The 20295-nt window shown below is 33.4% G+C and overlaps 1 protein-coding gene across 1 annotated transcript; it reads right to left on the minus strand.

The window, feature by feature from the left end:
* Positions 1 to 1934: 1934 nt before the first annotated feature.
* LOC21396847 (proteasome subunit alpha type-3) lies at positions 1935 to 12255 on the minus strand. Its single transcript, XM_010090173.2, has 10 exons — positions 11947 to 12255; positions 11765 to 11804; positions 11594 to 11677; positions 11177 to 11250; positions 10414 to 10500; positions 10232 to 10316; positions 10032 to 10078; positions 3612 to 3677; positions 2831 to 2921; positions 1935 to 2217 (listed from the first exon to the last, which is right to left on the minus strand). The coding sequence occupies exons 1-10, from the start codon at positions 12048 to 12050 to the stop codon at positions 2146 to 2148; spliced, it is 750 nt and encodes a 249-aa protein (XP_010088475.1). The 5' UTR covers positions 12051 to 12255; the 3' UTR covers positions 1935 to 2145.
* Between the last annotated feature and the right edge of the window lie 8040 nt (positions 12256 to 20295).

Consider the following 20295-nt stretch of genomic DNA (forward strand, 5'->3'; position numbering starts at 1 on the left):
TGTTAATTGGTCCTAAGGCTAATTTTAAGTGTAAGGACTATTTTACACTCGTATAACGCATTTTCTAAAAGCGATAACTTTTTATAACGACAGAATCTAGAAAAAAACTTAAAATATAAAAATTTCTCTATTAATCTAGATCTACAACTTTGTTTTATTAGCCTAACCATAGTTCTACTTCTGTCTAGGACATCAAATTTTCGTTTTTCTACACTTAGGGGCATTTTCATCCACTTTTTGTTTTTAAACGCTTTCGGACCTGGTCCAAACTTTCCAGATTCCAATAAGTTATATAATTAGCGGAAATAGTATAAAGTAGACCAATATAAAAAGCTTAAGGAAGTATATAGGCTAACTTTTAGTTATAGAAATTAATAGACCATAACTTGTCAAGTTATGGTTCATAACCAGATAAGTTATGGACAAACTTGTCAACTTATGATTCATAGCCAGACAAGTTATGGACAAAAATCGTGAATTATGGACAATAACTTGTCAAGTTATTGTTCATAACCAGATAAGTTATGGATAAACTTGTCAACTTATGATTCATAGCCAGACAAGTTATGGACAAAAATCGTGAATTATGGACAATAACTTGTCAAGTTATGGTTCATAACTAGATAAGTTATGAACATAAACAGTAATTTGACCTATTTATTAACTTATGTAAACTATTGACCTATTAATTTTAATTCATCTCAAGTCTTGACCTATTTTTCTCTTTCTCCCTATAATTAGTAGCTTAAAACCCATAGTTTTATGCCATAACAACCTTTTATCACTTCATAACTTAAAACTCACATAAATTAGTTGAAATAACATTTTTCCACAAGACTGTTGTTAGTCTACCACATGTTTGTGTCTTTTAGTTTATTTCCATGTTTCCAACATTTTAAATAACAGATTTGTAACATAAAAAAAAAATGCCCATACATGCTCACATAGCATACTAACACAAAGCATGATCTCTAGAAAACTTTTCTAATAAAAATAACAACTTTCTTCCTTACTAACACAAACCCGTTTTTGTTTTTCACGTTTTTTGAGAAAAAAAAATGAAAACGTTTTCAAAACGGCGTTTGACACAATAAAAATAAAAAACGGAAATGAAAACGATTTTTTAGTTTAGTGTAAAATGAAAGAAATAAAAAATGACTTTTAATCATTTTTTATTTTTTGTTTTCATTTTCTCCTCTTGAGAGAGATATTAATGAAATTTTTTACACTGAAAATAATCTCTTGATAAAACTACTAAACGTATTTTCAAAAATAATTTATGCATGAGTAAAATGTTTTCATTTTCATTTTCATACAAAAAATAAAATCATTTTAAAACGAATTCCAAACGTGTTGTATGCCAAGAGTCCCACATCAATTGGAAACGGGAGCCTGGAAAGGTATAAGTATCCCAGGTTCAACCCCTCCTACCAGCGAAGCGCCTTTTACAAAGGGACAAAACCCCACGCGTCATGGCGGGCCCAAGTGGGGACAATACTTCACCGGTGGGCCATCAGTGTGAGAAATTCTGGTATCAACAATTGACGCCGTCTGTGGGAAAGTTTGGCCACGGCCTGCCTTCCCAATCCCCCGACTCGGGGGGCACTGTTGTATGCCAAGAGTCCCACATCGGTTGGAGACGGGGGCCTGAAAAGGTATAAGTACCCCAGGTTCAACCCCTCCTACCAACGAGACGCCTTTTACGAAGAGACAAAACCCCACCTGTCACGACGGGCCCAAGTGGGGACAATACTTCGCCGATGGGCCATTGGTGTGTGAGAAATTCTGGTATCAACAAAACGCACTCTAAAAGGTGGTGTTTTTTAAGAGGGGAAAGACTAAAGGGTAGTTAAGGAGTTTCTGTAATTCCAAAAAAAAAAAAAAAAGAGAAACCATACGAATGAATACCACAACAAAATGCCCAGAAAATAAAGTTTGACACAATTCAAGATTTCCTCCATTAATCAAAAGCACTCTCTGGTCCACCTTTAAACATGATTGAGGAATTCAACGTTTTTCAACAGGCAATTTATAAGAGCAAATATCAATTGGCAATGAAAATCTACCAATCATGTCCCGTTAACACTTCTTTCAATGTGTTCTAACAGTCTCACTGATACTACGAAGAATTAATCTAGACACAACTTAGTCCGCATCCATTTCTTCCAAAGCCGCTTTAGCGGCTGCCTTTGCTTCCTCCAACAGCTCCTCTGGAACCTGGAAAACTACAAAATTCTCAATGCGCACAAAGGCAGATAATTTGCAGAAAAGGTAAAAAGAAAAATGAATCACAACAAGTCAGATCAATGCACAAATCATATGCAAAACCAATGGCGCGCACAATTTTTATTAATCGGGTATGGGGGACAATGTTAACTTCCAATAAACAAAAGAGAGTTGATTTTGGAAGCTCGACTGGAAAATTAAAGTTGACGAATTGGGGCTGCAAAGAGTTAGATTTGAGGGTCCCTAAAAATAAAATGGACAAAACAAGTTCCGAGAGAACATGTTTGGTTTAATATGTCAAAGAAAGCGATTATAAATATCCTGCGTAATGTACATAATCGATAACAGTAGCAGATATCATAGACAGAGATGAACAGTCAGGATCTCTTTGCATATTCTAGACCTCTTCCCCAAGCGCATGTCACAAATGATACAAGTGATGGTTTCCCGAACCCTTTTATCTCAAGCTAAGTTAATGGATTTCTAGTAATCTCGGAGTACTGCGTGCTAGAATGAATCCTTTAGAGTCCTAAACTACCTCTAAAGAAATTAAAAATAAAACTGGCTATATCATGAGCTTCCCATGTCAATCAAAAGTAATTACCTTCTTATGTTGCCGGTTTGATTCATCACAGACCCAGCTCATTTCCAATTCAAAGTCCTTGTCCTTCGCTTCATCATGTATTCCATAGATGCTGCTCGGCATTAGTTAAAAATGCAAGTATTAGCATGCAATCAAGCCCAACATATATAATAAAGATAACAGAAACTGAAAGGCATTCTTACAAATTGTTATTTTTACTACGTCCCCTTGATGGTATGATTCTCAAAACAGTAAACGCAAGATGATAAATGAAATATTTCCAAATGTTCGAATGTTAAAGTAAGGGGATGGGCGCAAACTGCTTTTTCAAAGGATAGGACAGATAAAGCTTAGAGTAGCTAATCTGAAAATTTAATACTCCTGAGCCTTATTGTTATTGCAGCTTCTCTGATTTTTCCAAAGCATTTAGGAATTACCATTGGTTAAAGCAAAGAGGTATTGAAGTTCAACAGTGTAAGAGCCAAACTGAATACTCACAAATACCATACATCAAGTCTTTACATGCAATGCCAAAAAATAAAAATAAAAATAAAAATAAAAATAAAAATAAAAATAAAACCTTCAAAAGGATTAGACTTCGGAGTTCATATTACCATTCATGTAATAACAATAGCTCACCCATCAGCATCATCTTTTTCGCAAAGATAGAAGTTAACAAAATTTATGGGGTTTTCCACCAACTTTTTAGTTCCCGACGTTAGAAATAAGCAGCTAGAAAATTTCATCATAATGTTAACTAAACAAAGGATAAAGTAACATTCATAAAAAAAATGCTACTCACATCTTGGCAACTTCAACGACACCTTGCCGGCAAGTCAATTCAGAAAGCTTCAACTTTTCAATTTCTCTGCCAACAGATAAAATACATAAACTCCCCAGATCCACATTTAGAACACAATCAATATCACTTTACATGTGTATGAAAACTACAATTATCTAATCTAAATTAAAACAAGACACAAAAAATACGAAGGACATAAATAAAACATGTAAACCAAAAAACAAAAGATAAAAATGTCTACAACATGATATTAAAAGACAACTACAAGACTGACTATCACAAGGCATACACATTTGGTTAAATAAGATGCTCCCACCTCGGAGTATAAAAATGCAGTGAAAGGTGGTATGAAATGCAGCCTTTAGTTTTTAGCCATGCATACAACTGTCTTATGCTGAAGCAGACCCAAGATAAATTTTACATACATAGTTCAAGATTTCAAGCATAAAATACCATGAAAAGTGTTAGACCTCCGGTACAGAAGGTTTATGTTAGGAGGGCCAAGAGAGGAAATGAGATGGGCCCAGGCCCAAATGAGATGGATCAGGAAGGGAGCGTGGCAAGCACGAAGGGCCCATATGGGGGAGGTGCGCGAAATTGGTTAGAGGATCGGTGGTTATATGGGGAGCATCAAGGGAGGGGAGAGGTATCGAATTTGGTGCTGGAATTGATCACTGGGAGGTTGTGGGATTCCTCGAAAATCCCTCTTCATCTTTCTTTCCTGTATTCTTGCATTTCTGGTATTCTTCCTTCGTTTTCACTATCTTCAGAGCTATGATGAAGCTCTTGATGTTATTGGAGTAATTTGAATTCAATAAAGAAGGCCATTGCCACTTTTCAGTCAACTTTTGTTAGCTAAATTCAGCAGTAGTGACTAGAATCCTAACAAAAAGAATAAAAATAGTTAAATGATGACACAACATAGGATTCAAGACAACGCACAAACTTCGATAAGCATGCACTCTTCACAAATTAAGAAAAAAATGATTCTGCAAGCATATAAATGAGTTCGCACTTTCCAGCATAAAACAAAAGCACTTTGCAGAACATACATCTATTCAGTATTACAGATAAGGTAACGGTAAACAAATCACACTATAAGTTCCTAATTATGAACTCTATTCATATAAAAAAAAAAAAAAAACGGCTGGGAAATGACAATGTCAAGACATCTAGCACCCTTCTGGAAATTGTGCTCAGCTTCAGTCTTCACATTTGCTTACTGCTACATATATCCTCTTGGCAAGATGTATTTGCATGTTGACAACGAAGAATCTAAACGCCATGCAGATTTGACACTAGGAGGATATAACTAAAAACACTAGTTCCCACAAGTCAAGTTAAATGAAGCATGTCTAGTATGAATGTACAAAACACATGCTGTACCAAATTCAATCAATTTTAAAAGCAAAATCTTAATTTGATACTTTAAGATGTTCTTACATGCAAGGGCAGCTCTGGAATTTAACATAATTCTTCCGCAGAAATTAGTATTATGCACTATGTTGGGCCTATAGATTTTTCAGACTCAAGAACAGAATATTAATTGAAAGTGGGGCAAATGTCTCTTTCAATTTCCACACTTTTGTCGTACTATCACCAGTTGCATCCACTGCCATGGAACAATACCAAAAGGCTTCAGAACCTATCTGCAGCCAAACTGTTATCATTCTATTGCTATCCTCTTCATTTGATTCATACAAGAAATAACAAAAATCTTTTATGGCAGTGAAATGCTCAAGATCCAAACTCCAGACCAGCCATCAGAGCACACCACATAACCCTATGCATACAAGTATCCTCATCTGTCGTGCCTAGATCAATACGTATCAAATAGATGTTATAAAAATATAGCAGATCTGAAATCAGACATACATGATGGCAACATTTGACCCCGACTTTTAGCATACACAAGTATCTCTTCCTGATTGGTTCAACCAAACAAAAAACAAAAACAAAAACGAAAAAAGAAAAACAAACACAAACACAAAAATGAAGCAAAGCAAAGAGAAAATGTAACAAAACAAAAGCGGCATGAATTCTTGAGAAAAGGTAGCTACTTTTCAGTAGGATCTGGTACAGAAAACCAAGAGACTATTGGGGAATTATATAGAAGGATACATTGCAAGAGGTGGAAATTCTAGAGTCTTAGAGCCATCAGCTAATAAATTAAAAAACTAATTTCTTTTGAACAACCAAGATATGTGTACCCCCACATTAAACATAATTATCGAGATAATAAAAAAAAAAGTTTTGCTTCCTTTTGTCCTCTCTCTTCATCTGACAGGGGGAAAAAATATCGTTCACAGAAGTATTCTTATCTTAACATCCTCGTATGTATAAAATACTCTAAGATTTTTTTTCCTTTTTCCCCTTTCTCTTGTAATTCTACATTAATGAAGATCAAAATCAGTAAGTGGCCTATTAGGACCCCTCAATAACTTGGGATTAGTTTAGTTAGTGGGCTGGTAGAGTTAGTAAGGAATTAGTATAAGAGTCATTGTATTTGCACTCCAGAAATTCAGTAATACCCCCACTAATTTATAATTTATGTTTATTACAATTTTACCCTGTACTAATATTACATTAAAACCCATTAATATATCCCCACATTAACTATAAATGGAAATTATAATTTTTCCAAAGAAATAAATGAGTATGCACCTACATTAACTATAATTAGAAAGTAATATTTAATGGAATGAAGGAGTACTCCCACATTTCTAGTTAAAGCTAATTTCATCTTCATAAACCCTAAAATTTTCTCCATCGAATTCTTTGACAATTTAAATGGAGGTTGAGATTGAGAAGGAAAAAAAAAAGTCTCTTGAAGAACAAATGTTAAACAGATATCAATTCACAATATGCACAATTACATATGGATTTCTTTCAATTTGGGTTAAAGTAAGACATACGCTTGGTGAAAGCCGTTGTTGCAGATGGAAATTGTGGTTTTCAAAGGAGGAGGAAGAGATAAGACGAAGATAGTTAATAAATAAAGGTAAATGGATTTTTTTTTTTTTTTTGTGTTTTGATAAAAGGTAAATGGAATTGCAAGATTTTTAAAAAGAAAATATAATATTAATAATTGAAAGATATTATATTATTTTGTACTCAAATCAAGATTAAAATTATAAGTGGAGGTATGAGATGGTTAATTAAGTATAATGAAATTTATATCTATAAAGGAACAAATTTTTCAAATTTTAATTAGAAGATTATTAATTGGCGGGGGTATTAATAAATTCTTGGGGTGCATATATAACACTCTTAGGATAAATAAGGGGGTTAGTAGGTCATGAAGGGAATTCAGGGCTTGGGAAACCAATATTAGGGAAAGCTCATGGTCTCTTGAATACCACCATAGTTAGGTTTTCTTGTACTATTTTAAAATACATTAAGGGCATGTTTGTTCGACTGTATTAGAGCCCCGTATTATATAATAACACATTAATACAATGTTTGGTGTGACCGTCATATTGTATAAACTAATATGAAAGGTAAATTAATATGGTCTATGTCGTATTATTTAATACGGCTCATTTTTTACATATTGTATCGTATTATTTTATAGCCAATCCATGATTTATGTCGGGGTCGAGGTCGGGTAGGAGCCTATAATTATTTAAAAATTGTGGGGGCATAATTCAAATTTATATTTTCTAAAAATTACATTTGACCCCTCAATAATTACAAAATTTCATTTTGACCCCAAAATTTTATATAAAATCAAATTTTGACCCATTAATTTTACAAAAGTACATTTTAACCCAAAATTTTTACAAAATTACATTTTGACCCCTTAATTTTTTATGAAATTGCAGTTTTTTACCCCAAAACTTTTGAGAAAATTTTTTTTTGAAAATTTTACATTTCAACCCTAAAATTTTACATTCTGATCCCATGTACAATACATCATGAGACCAAACACCGTATTGTATAATGACAATACAACACAATACAAAACACCTCATACAATACAATACGATACAAGCTATCAAACATGGCCCTATTCTGCTAGACATTGCTAGGATCCTATCAATTAGTATCAAAGCATGATCTCGGTATCATTATCCAAACCTATTTTAAAAAGATATATATATATATATATATATTATCAAAACCTGTTTGGAAAAAGAAGGGAGAGCGTATGGAGTCGTTGGGGGCGAGATTCGATCAGCTAACGAAGTCCGTGGAAGAGGCAAGGTAGAATCAAAGCCGGCAAGCACTGCTAGAGTCGGAGGGAACGCGACTAAGATAGTTATCGCGCATGGTCGTTGAAACCTTGAACGATTTTTTCGCAATCTGGTGGTAGGTGGACCAGATATGAGGCGATCGAGCTGTGTTCAGAGATTTCGATCTGGTTTGGACCTAGTCACATGATTGTGTCATGGGTGGGTACAATTCCGGCCGATTTTGGACTGGGTCCGTGATTTCAGTGCGTTTGAAGCTAATTCCAAACGAATTAAAATTGGGTCACGCGATTCCACTATAATTGGGCAAGATTTCGGCGAGATTTAGGCTGCTCCTGGCAAGATGAGGGCTGGGTCTCGCAATTCCATCATGGTTCGGGCTGATTCCAATGAGATTAGGGGTGGGTCTTGGAGTTCTGGCATCTCCCGAGCCAATTTCAGAGCTGTGGCGGCTGAACGTCGCACTTCCTGCAAGATTGAGGCTAATTTTAGCGTTATTGGAGCTCTATCTCGAAATTCAAGCAACATTTGGGGCGGGTCCTCAAAATTTGGAGATTCACGATGAGATTTGGGGGCTGATCCTACGGTTTTTCGATCTGATTTGGGTAAGGTAAATAGAGTTTCATCATCAAGTTGGGTAGGAGGCCTAGTTTTTCAAACAAGGAACGGGAAAGGTGGGACTGAACGTTAGTTTGTTGTATAGGTTGACTGAAAGAGAAAATATCTGGGCTGTGGAAGAGGCTATGGAGGTTGAGCCATTGGCTTGGTATCAATGGCAGGATGGTCGTCGGCCGTTCTGCAGTTGGGATGAATTGAAGGCTCAATTGCTACAACGGTTCCAATCAACGCAAGAAGAGACCAATCATCGGAATTTCTTGGCGAAAGAGCAAGCGGATTCCATGGCTGATCCCGAACAACAAATTGAGGTACTTGCCAAACCTTTGTAGAGAGATTTCAAGTTCGGTTTTAGAGAGACATGCCATTACCAAGTTGAAAGTGAGTAAAGAGCAAGGAGTAGGAAGTTCAATTGGGTTGCTTTCAGCTCAAACAACAGGTTTTCTAAATCAAATGTACATAGAGTTTCTTTCAACGAATCTCGTTGGGAAGGAGGATGGAGAATGAAGATGATTTTCAAACTGATGCCAAGAATGAGGGGCTTTAAGATATGTGGAACAAGATGCTAACAATATCAAAATTCTCTAAGGATGTTCCTAAGCCTTCAATAGATGCACCAGAGAAAGAAGTTAAAGGAGGTGATGAACATTCTTGTATTTTAGAAGATGACCTTGGTCAAGTCAGTGGCATTGATGGGGTTCTTGACAATGGAATTGAGAATTTACATCTGCAAGGCACCTCCATTGCTTGTGATCTGAAAAACAGTGAGCAAGATAAAGCTTTTGAGGGGAAAGTGTCTGTTATACACAATTAGTTTAAGATGATCAGCAAGCTCTTGCATTGTGACATTGTTGAATTTGTGGATGGGCTTCTTGATTTAGTTGATTTCACGGTGGTTCTCTCACCAGAAGTATGAAGTTGGAAAAATAAAGAAGTTGACAAGAAATTTGAAGCAAGAATTGTGCAAACCATTGAGTTAATAAAGTCAGCTGCTCCGTTTGACGTTCCTAGATCCAAGCTCATCGAGATAGGAAGTGGAGTCACTCGGCTTCTATGACTTAACACTTGAGAACAAGGTGTTTCTTTGGGGCGAGGGTAATGTTGGGACCCATTAATAACTTGGGATTAGTTTAGTTAGTGGGCTGGTGGAGTTAGTAGGAATCAGTATAAATAAGGGGGCTAGTAGCTCATGAAGGGCTTGTGTCTGTTTTGTCTATGAATTTGAGATTTTGTTCGGGGATTGGGAAACCAAGATTAGGGAATGCTGGTGGTCTCTCGAATACCACCATTGTTAGGGTTTTCTTGCAATCAATTCAATAAAGATTCAGTCATTTGTTCACTATTGTTCTAGAAATTGTAAGGATCCTACCATGGCCCAAATCAAAGCAACAAGCCACTACACCAACTTTCTCGAAAAGCATGAAATTGGGTACCCAATCAAGAAAGCTCCGAAATGAACAAACTACGATGCATATGCTTCCAAAAGGGAGTAGAACAGAATGTTAATAAGCTATGCCCAAATTGACGGCATTAGAAAATACTTTCTTGAAACGGGTGGAAAACATATACTAGCAAAACTCTAGCTGAAAACAATTGAATACTTCAAACTTACGTTTTAGCAGCTTGCCTGCCCTTCCCAATTGCAGCACCAAAGTACCTCTAGAAGATATCCCAAAACCCAAATCAGTACAAGATAACTCAGAGAACATTAAAACAAGGATGAAAAGAGAAGAGGACTGATTGCTAAATAATAGTCATAGCATAAGACACCAATAAAAACAAAAATAAACAGACAACAACACAACTACTCACATAAGAAACCCCAGATGGTTCAACCATGTACAATTGTGGTCCCTCCCTGTCATAACCCCCAAGGATTACTCCACATCCAAAAGGTCTGCAGCATGATAAATAAGTTTCTTAGTGAATAAATGGTGAAAAGAAACTTGAACTGAGAAATGATCTTTCCATGAACTATCAATTTTTCAACCAACCTGAGCCACCAGTATAGTGTACAGAGATGTACATAGCTACCAACCCGATCTGCAAGTTCCTTAACAGGAATTGCTTCACCATACACGCTGCAGACAGACACAACACAAGCAACCGTGTAAAATGATATGAAAACATAAAACTCTAAAATATGGCAGCAAGAATTATATGAAAATCTGAATGTTTTCCATTGACCACGTTTAGGTAAATTCATGAGCGAATCACATAGCAATTGATATTTTGATTTTAAAAGAACAAAAAACTAAAAGGTGAATGCACCATAACTACAGATAGAAAAATATAAACTATCAATCTCAGATGACTGTATTTCAACAGTCTAAAAAACAATCTCATAATTCTTCATTGAAACGTTCCTTTTCTTCTTTTCCTTCAGCAAAAATTCCACTTTCCAAATTTTTATGCCAACTGCAGTACGCTAGAATGGAAAAAGGGCTCCATTCCACTCCCGCAAGTATACATGTTCACTCATTTGAGCTTTCTTTCTCTTATTTGTGCCTCCGCGAAAGACAACAGAAAGATAGAAACTGAGAGTGCATACATAAGAGCTTAACAGGAACAACAGTTTAGAAAACCACTTATATAAGTATTGTATGCAAAAAAAAAAAAAAAAAAAAAAAAAAAAAAAAAAAAAAAAAAAATGAAAAAAAAAAAAAAAAAAAAAAAAGAAAAGAAAAGAAAAGTATAGAGAACTCATTCACTGAGAAAATAAGATAAAATTAGGAAATTCCGGAGACCAGAACAAACCTTTCATAGTTGGTAGCTTCAGACTTGGCCCGGGCGACAATTTGCCTCCCATCTGCTGCTAAGCCTGCAACAGCCTGCAATTATAAAAAATTAGGAAATGCTTCATAGTCAATATTTAAGGCTTAAAAGTCAAAGACAAAAAAGTTTATATCATTCCCATTTCTTAGTTTGTATTTTCCAAGAGTTAAAACAAATGGTGGACATAACAATATGCTCCCTATCTCGAGGGAAATACCTTTAGAAGGTGATTAGTAAATTTTATACACATAAAAATAACTGGAAAACAAACCCCAAACTAGATGCCAAAATTTCAACAATTCCCTTTTTCATTTATGGATCTGTAACCTAGGTCAACAATAAATCCGCAGAGAAATGCTTCAATATGAAGTGAAATGAAAGTAAAGAAGAAACAAGTACCATCCCCGAGTGTCGATGAACGGAATGAATTCTTCTGTTGGAGCCAGACAACATCATTTTTGACGCGACAAGCTTCTCCACGCCCTAAATTTCAAAAATCAGAAATTACCCAAATGCGTATATATATTGCAGAGATTTTCATACTCTTTGGTCACAGAGAGATTATTATACCATAACGACGCCATCTTTGCATTTGATCCCGATAACAGTTCTGCAAAACAAGAGTTTCACATTTTTAAGAAGGGAAAAATCGATGGGGTTGTCTCTAGCCCTAAGTCCCAAATCGGACACTAAAACGCTACTTTTTCCTCGATATTTTCTGGGGAACCAAACAAAAAGAGAAAGAGGAGTACCCGCTGTTGTCGACGGCTTTGGCGGCGTATTCGATCTGGAAGACGCGGCCATCGGGGGAGAATGTGGTGACGGAAAGATCGTAACCAGTTCCTATGCTGCTCATCTTTCTTCTTTAATTTCTTCTTCAAATTGATTGTTCTTCTTCAGCTTCTACTTCGCTTCTGAGTAAAACTTTCTCGGATGCCAAACACTGAAGGTTAATGAGCTACAAATAGAGGGAGCGAAGCAAGAGACTTTCTTTTCTCTCAAGAAAGAAATACAGCGTCTGACACTTTTGCCTTTCCTCGTTTCTTTTTTTTTTTTTTTTTTTAAATCATTTTGGGCCCTAACTTTTAGGGCATCTCAAGTTATCTCAAATTAACCCTCCTGTTAAAATATATAAAAAATATACTACCTTTTCTTTTAGTTTTGGTTCACAGAAATTTTTTTAAAAAAAATTAATTAATTTTATTTATATTGTTATGGGAAAAAATATTATGGTAAAAAAAATTTAAATTAAAATAAATATATAAGGCGCGTTTAAAATACGTTCTAAAATAATTTTATTTTTTGAATAAAAATAAAAATAAAAACATTTTCAATGTTAGACAGAAATTATTTCTTAAAATGCGTTTAGTAGTTTTATCAAGAGATTATTTTCAGTGTAAAAAAAAAATCATTAATGTCTCTCTTTGTCTCCTCTACTCGAGAGAGGAGAAAACAAAAATAAAAAATAAAAAACGACTAAAAGTCGTTTTTCATTTCTTTCTTATTTTATACTAAATTAAAAAATTATTTTCATTTCTGTTTTTTATCTTTATTACGCCAAACATCGTTTTAAAAACGTTTTCATTTTTTCTTTCTCAAAAAACGTGAAAAATAAAAACGATATTAATTCCAAACATGACCATAAAGGCTCAAACATCGTGCCCTCACATGTAAAATTATATAATTAACCTCTATTAAACCTCACGTTGGTCCTTATGTACCATTTTTTGTTAAGATTTTAATAATCAGATGGATGGAAGACTTAATTTGAGATAATTTTATGGATTAGATACTCATTATAAGACGTTTTAAAAATTAAGTACCAAAATGAGATTTAATATATAGTTCGAGTCAACTAGCTCCAAATGAACTTTTTCACTCAATCGGGCATGTTGAGAGGCCTTTAAAAAATAACTCGCATAATAATTTTTTTCTTTTTCATTTTCCTTACTTCAGATTACTATCAAATTAAAATTGAGCAAAGTCAATACTTTATTTCTTGTTGTCTTCTTCTTCTGCTTAACTATCCAAGTGTCGCCCCTTTACAACAACAACATCCTCCACACCGGTCCAGACCTTTATACCCTTTTTATGTACTATGTTAACTTACACTAGAGTTTATTGAAGGGCATCTTATAATCATCAGGATTCATGATTTGTTCTTGAAAGCACTAAAATGACTCAACATGTTTGAGCCTAACATTACTAGTGACCCTTTTGTTTGGAAGATCCGAACGATATGCTATTGTTGGGGTCCGGTATAGTCGGCGAGTACGATGTATCTAAGGTATACACTATTAGATTCTGAAACAATTTCAATTGGAAAAGCGTGTATTTAACGGATTATGTATAACAAAAATTTTCATAAAATTTTAAAATATTTTATAGATTACATTAATTTATACACGAATAAATTAATCAAATTAAATCATTTACCTAGCAAACGATTAGATCGATAACTTGAGTTCTTTGACAACGAACATTCCTTGCTCCAAGCTAGTTTAGAACACCTGAATCTTTCTCCTATATTCCTTAAATCTACAAAGACATGTGTATGGACACACCTGAAACAAAACAGGATTAGCAAATAAACACTCAAGTTTTTCATGAATATCAACATGTGCACGACGTGAAATTTAGGAGAAAATTTTTCCTTTCCACACACTCTATAATTCGGCCACCTATGCAAGAAGAGAGCAAAAATTATTCTCTAATTTTCTACAATCTCTTATTTATAGAGTAGTAGTCAGACTCCGAGAAGAAGTCTAATTTGTATCTCCAAGATAAAACTTGATAATTATCTTTCACTTCTAATTTAATTTTGAAACAAAATCCACTCTCCCTTATCCATATGTTGGCCGACCACTATAGGGAGATTCATCCTTGTGGTAGGTGCAATTGTAGCTAGGGAATTGGGCAAAATTCTACATTTATCATGCAGTCCAATTTTAACTCAAATTCAAATTCTAATTTAAGTTAAACTTAAATCAATTTGAATTTCAAATTGGACAACCTGTCAAATAAGTCAATTGGATAATTTGGAGAGCAAGCAATTAAATTCCAGAGGGATTCACATTGTGCTGAGCGTTCACACTATGTGAACACCGTCACATGTGTGTTTCAAAATTCAAATTTAAATTTAAATAATCACATTATTTAATTTATAATTAATTCTCAATTAATTATTCTTGAGTGTTTTATTTTAGAATTCTATAATTCTAATATTTCCATTTTACCTTTAATGTCTTGTAGGATTACAAGGACGACGCGTGGACTCATAGACCTATAATTCTGAGCTCTAATAAAATTAATAATTAATTAAACTCTTTAATTAACTAATTAATTCTATTAATTTCAAAAGTTACTCCACTATCAACTTGGAATTGCTACTCTCGTAATTATAGACATAAATTACTTCTAAACTGTGAAGTGTTCATTTAATATAGTCATTACATGTAGATCAATCCTCCATAACTAACTCATACTTAAAGCTAAGTGAAATCCATTAATCTCTCTAATTACATCTTTATCCTTGAGTATCATTGATTCTCTAATGGACAGTGATTCAGAAAAATAAATTCATGAATCGAAGCACCTACTAGTTCAAGTACCGAATCAACCCTCAAGAGAATTATTTATCTACTTCTTTCTCAAGAAAGAATGTATTCCATCTTGTATAATAACATTCTTGGCATCTCACTTCATCATGTCTCCAAAATATAAGGAATAGGATTTAGGATCTCAGAATTTGTACCGAGTAAATTAAAAGACATAAATTCATAAATAGAAGTCTGCTAATAACTCAGGATTAAGATCATTCTATATATGACCATCGGTAGACTTAATTAGAATTTCTATACTTAACGAAAATTATCAAAAATTCATATTGTGTCTATGTTCTTATTTCACATAATCTCATTATGTGTAATACACTCATTCAATATCACTCCATTTTAATAGTGTGAATAACACTGTTCCATTCTGAATATGAATAACATGTATTAGTAATGTTTTAATTAACGATTCTGAACTTTAATTAAATTCATTAGGAACATCGTTTTGATTATTATCCTTAAATATCATCCTCTCGCATATAACACTTATATACAATATTTAAGGTCACATAAATAATCATGAAATTTTCAGTGATATTCATAAAATATTCAATAATATATGCACATAAAATAATGAATATACTCTTTTATTAAACTAATAATAAATATCTTATTACATCTCATACTTCTAAGACACCATTCCCAACATACAAATGCAGGTATCTAATTCATAGGTGTTGATGTGGATGGAGCACATCGTGTCCTCAAAGAAGATTAAACGGTAGGACCTCCAACGAAGATGTGAGGATCGGCTAGGCCCAAAGTAAGCCCAAGAAAGCATATTCTATGGCCCACTTTGTTGCTAAATTACTAAAACACTCATTCGCTAGCCTAGGAGGACGGTAATCAAAGTCAACAAAACCACACCGGCGAAATATGAAGGGAGGACCAATGGAACAGTTGATGGAGAAGTGACTCAGAGATATGGATAAGGTAATTGGAAGAAGTAGTGAATTCTTACTCCAGAGGAGCACATGTCGTTCCAAGAGTAAGTTTTGGGTACTTTCGTGAAGTTGATGGGTACTTATCTCAGAGGAAAATGGGTTGCTCTGAGAGTAAGTTCTAGGTCTTTTCTGCAGAGTAGCGAGTTTTCACTCCGGCGGAACACAGTTGCTCCGGGAGCGAACTTCATGTGTTTCTGGTAGGGTGGGAAGTGCTTTCTCCACTAGAACGCATGTCGCTCCAAGAACAAGTTTCAGCAAGGGTGATATGATGAAGTTTTGTGGCTTTCGGGCACTTTTCGAGAATGTGCTCTAAGGGGCCTAGGTCACTCCCGGAGGTAGATTTCGGACTTTTCAGGAAAAAAAAAACTCAAGAACTTTGCATGTTCTTCATTGATGAGTAGAAATGGATTGAATGAAGTGTCTAAGGATTTTCTCAGGTTGAACAATCAAAATCTGGGCAGAATTTCGAGAACTTTGTTGAAGGTCTTCAAGACTAAAGAACGGAAGCTCAAATAACAATAAGTCTTTAGCACAAAAGACTTTAACTCTCAAAAGAACATCACTCAGAGTTTTGGCTAAGAAAGCGGGTGAATTCGTGTGTAAAAATGGTGTGTTAGAGTGCTAATGGGAAGGGATATTTATAGGTGAGGTCTGGAGATTTTTAACAGTTGCTTCGAAGCCGTACAACGTGCTCTAATGGCAACCTGCACACGCCATTTCCCTCTAGAATAATTGCATCAGGTGGCTTTCCGATTTGACAAACAAATTGGCCAAAAATAGGTAGGTTTAGAGGCATAAGTCTGGAATTTAAGCTGACATACGAACTTCCCCAGGTTTGGAGAATATAGAGTGTTTGACTAATTTTGTCTTCTTAAAAGTGAAGCTGTTGGGATTGATATCCTAAAAGCATGAGATGTAATAAAAATTTTATTATTTATTTAATAAAGGTAGAAATTTTATTATTTTATGTGCACGTATATTCTATATACTTTGTGGATATCATTAAAAATTTCATAATTATTTATGTGACTTTAAATATTGTATATAAGTGTTATATACTAGAGGATAATATTTAAGGACAATAATTGAAATAAGACCATAATGAATTTAATTAAAGTTTGGAATATTTAACTAAAGCATTATTAATACATGTTATTCCCATTAATAATGGAATGAGCTTATTCACATCATTGATATGGATGAATATCGAATGAGAGTATTTTATATAATGAGATTATGTAGGACTGAGACAATACACAATATGAATTTTTGATAATTTCCATTAAGTATAGAAATTCTAATTGAATCTGTAGATGGTCATATATGGAATTATCTTAATCATGAGTAATTAGTATTCTATTTATGGATTTGTATCTTTTAACTTACTCGGTACGGATTTCAATATTATTAAATTTTATTCCTTGTATCTTGAAAACACGATAAAGTAGGTAGCCGAGAATATTAATATTACGAGATGAGATCCATTTTTTCTTGATAAAAGAAATAGATAAATAATTCCATTAAAGGTTGATTCGATATTTGAATTTGTAACGAGTTCGGTTCATGAATTTATTTAATGAATATACTACTAATTAGAGAATTAATGGTACTCGATGATAAAGATATAGTTAGAGAGGTTAACGATTTCACTAGCTCTAATTATGAATTATTTATAGAGGATCAATCTATATAAAGTGGCTATGTCAAATGGTCGTTTTACATATGTAAATAAATTTCTATAAGACCATCTCCAATGTAAATGTTAATGTCAATTGTATATTTAGCATAAAAAATATGATATGATGTGTAATTTTCATTTTTACTCCAATGCATAATGTTATTTAAAATGTCAAATCTACTTTTTATCATAATTATTAAGTTTTGAAAGTTATAAAAATAAACTTTTATTTTTAAAATAATTATAAAATACAAAAGTTGTAATGACTACATAAAAAAGTAAACATTTCAATCAATAACAATCAAATGTCAAATGTTATACTTGGCCGGAAATTTACCACAAAATATAGCATATGCAAAATTAAGCACAACAAATAGCAATGCATTGGAGATTTTTTATTGGCACTCAATTGCTAAATTTGTAATTGGCACATCGATTATAGTATTGCATTAGAGATGCTCTAATATTAAGAGTGTGATTCCTAATTTACAGAGGAATAACTTTAGAACTAATATAATTAATTAATTAATTAAGTCTCTTTTTGTTTTAACAACTCAAACTATTGTTTAGGATTCAAACCTTAGTTTAGGATTCAAAATGGTGGTTGGGAGAAGAAAATTCAAGAACAATTAGAACCACTAACAATGGTTCAAGGACAACTCAAACTGTTGATTTTAGAATTCACACTTCCGGCCTCGTTCGTTTCGCTGATTCGAGTTTAAATTCGAGTTTTGCTACAGTAAAAAGCTCTCACAAACAGTCACATCTAACTTTTTTGCTACAGTAAAAAGCTCTCACATAAAATCACATCTCAACTCAAATTCTAAACTCGAATCAACGAAACGAACGAGGCCTTAAACTCTAACAATCCAAATGTATCAACAGTCCAACAATTTCAGATTCTACTTTTTCTCTCTCTTCAATTTTGATCTTAAAAATGTCATAACTTTATTTTAATTCTGATTGAGATGATTTTTCTAATGTGTTCATAATGAAAAGAGGAACAAATCCTCACCCATATTGAATATTCTTTAATGTCATTTATAATGAAGTTTTGTAAGATTTGTTATAAAACTCTAATGATAGTTTTCAACACTTTATCCAAACGCAGTTCGGATTTTATTTTCAATTCAAATTACAATTTATTTGCATATCTAAACAACAATTCGGATCACAATTTGAATCACCATAATTTAGATTCTACAGTTTTAACCAAAAAGGTTCAAATCTCCACAGTTTGAGTTGTTGAACTAAATAAACCCTAAATAGTTTAATTAACTATTAATTTTATTGGAACTTGATATTATAGGTCCACAAGTCGCCGCATCATCCTTGCAATTTCTACAAGACATTGAAGTTAAAATGAGAAATTTAAATTATGGAATTCTAAATTAAATTACTCAAAATAATTAATTGTGAATTAATTAAATATTAAATAATGTGATTATTTAATAGATAATTTTAGAACACACATGTGGTGAGACCACATGCTTATACATTCCAAATAGTAGGAGAATCCCTATGAGATAGGTTATGCAATTAGAATTAACTAGTTAGATAAGTTATCCAATTAGAATTTAAATAAGTTTGAAGTTTGACTTTGCATAGATATTTGAATTTGAGTCAAAATTAGACAACATGATAAAGGAGAAAATTTTCTCCTTCTACTTGATAAGGTGGCGCCAACCACGGGAAGAAATAGAGAAAATTGTAAAAACTGACCCTTAAACACATCATTCTAGAGTTCTACCATTTTGATGTGATAGGTTACCCCTTTCATAACAATCTGTCAAATTATAGATAATAATTTATTAAATTTTAGACAATAATTTGTTGAATTACGCCCACCGTCGGCGACTGGAGACGCGCCACCGACGACATTTGTCAAATTATCGATAATAATCCATCAAATTACTTACTCAAAAAGGACAAAATAAAATAGGCCAATGTTGAGACCCAAAAATCTTTAATGGTGTCATTTTAAGGGGTATTTATCAAAATTACCCAAAGAAATACTTCTTGTGGGCTGAATTTCTGCATAAACTAGAGAGAGAAAATTGTTCCAAAATTAAATAGGAATTTATCTTGATTTTAAATGATATTAAAAATAAAGATTAATTACCAATTTTCTTAAGCCTTATTTAGAGATAAATTAGAGTTCTATTGGGACTCTGATAGCTCTTCTATAAATAGGTGGTAATAGAAAATTAGAGAATATAATTTTTACTCTATAACTGCATAGTGGCCGAATTTTATAGAGAAAAAAGGGGAAAAAGTTCATCTATTCTCAGTTCGACCTCGTACATGTGTTGATGTTAGTAGAAGACTAGTGAGTTGATTGACTAATCCCATTTTGTTTCAGGTTGTGCCCACACACACAACCTTCGTAGAGCCTAAAAGCAGACGAGAAATATTCTTAGTGATATGAGAACCAAAGCATTGGATTGTTTGTAGTTAAAGAACTAAAGTTATCGTTCTAATTGGTGGTTAGATATATTGAAAATTAATTAGATTAATTATTATTTAATTTTGTAAATAAATTAATATATTCTAAAGCGTTTAACAAAGCTTTTATGAAAATTTTGTTTATACTTTATTTGCACTAACATGCTTCCGCATCAAAATCATTTCAAAAACCAAGTGGTATAAGTGGTATATAGACTATATTAATTTATACTGTGATTATGTGATAATCAAATTAATATTGAATAAGTGCTATTTAATTTTGTATGTATGTGATGGACAACCACTTTGTATTTATTTATGGATGCTTATATTTTAATTCATGTGAAGAGTGCATAGATGATAAATTTGATCGTTAATTATATGATTCTACAAATCGATTTATTTTTCCGTCTATTTATT

The sequence above is a fragment of the Morus notabilis genome, unplaced genomic scaffold, assembly GCF_000414095.1.
Source record: "Morus notabilis unplaced genomic scaffold, ASM41409v2 Scaffold1, whole genome shotgun sequence".
Taxonomy (NCBI): domain Eukaryota; kingdom Viridiplantae; phylum Streptophyta; class Magnoliopsida; order Rosales; family Moraceae; genus Morus; species Morus notabilis.

What these genes read in the sequence shown, in the direction of transcription:
- LOC21396847 (XM_010090173.2), bottom strand. Translation starts at nt 12,050, where the DNA reads ATGAGCAGCATAGGAACTGGTTACGATCTTTCCGTCACCACATTCTCC. An exon ending in GAAGCTACCAACTATGAAAG is followed by an intron (nt 10,501 to 11,176) that starts GTTTGTTCTGGT and finishes GTCTGTCTGCAG; the next exon opens with CGTGTATGGTGAAGCAATTC. An exon ending in AACCATCTGGGGTTTCTTAT is followed by an intron (nt 10,079 to 10,231) that starts GTGAGTAGTTGT and finishes GATATCTTCTAG; the next exon opens with AGGTACTTTGGTGCTGCAAT.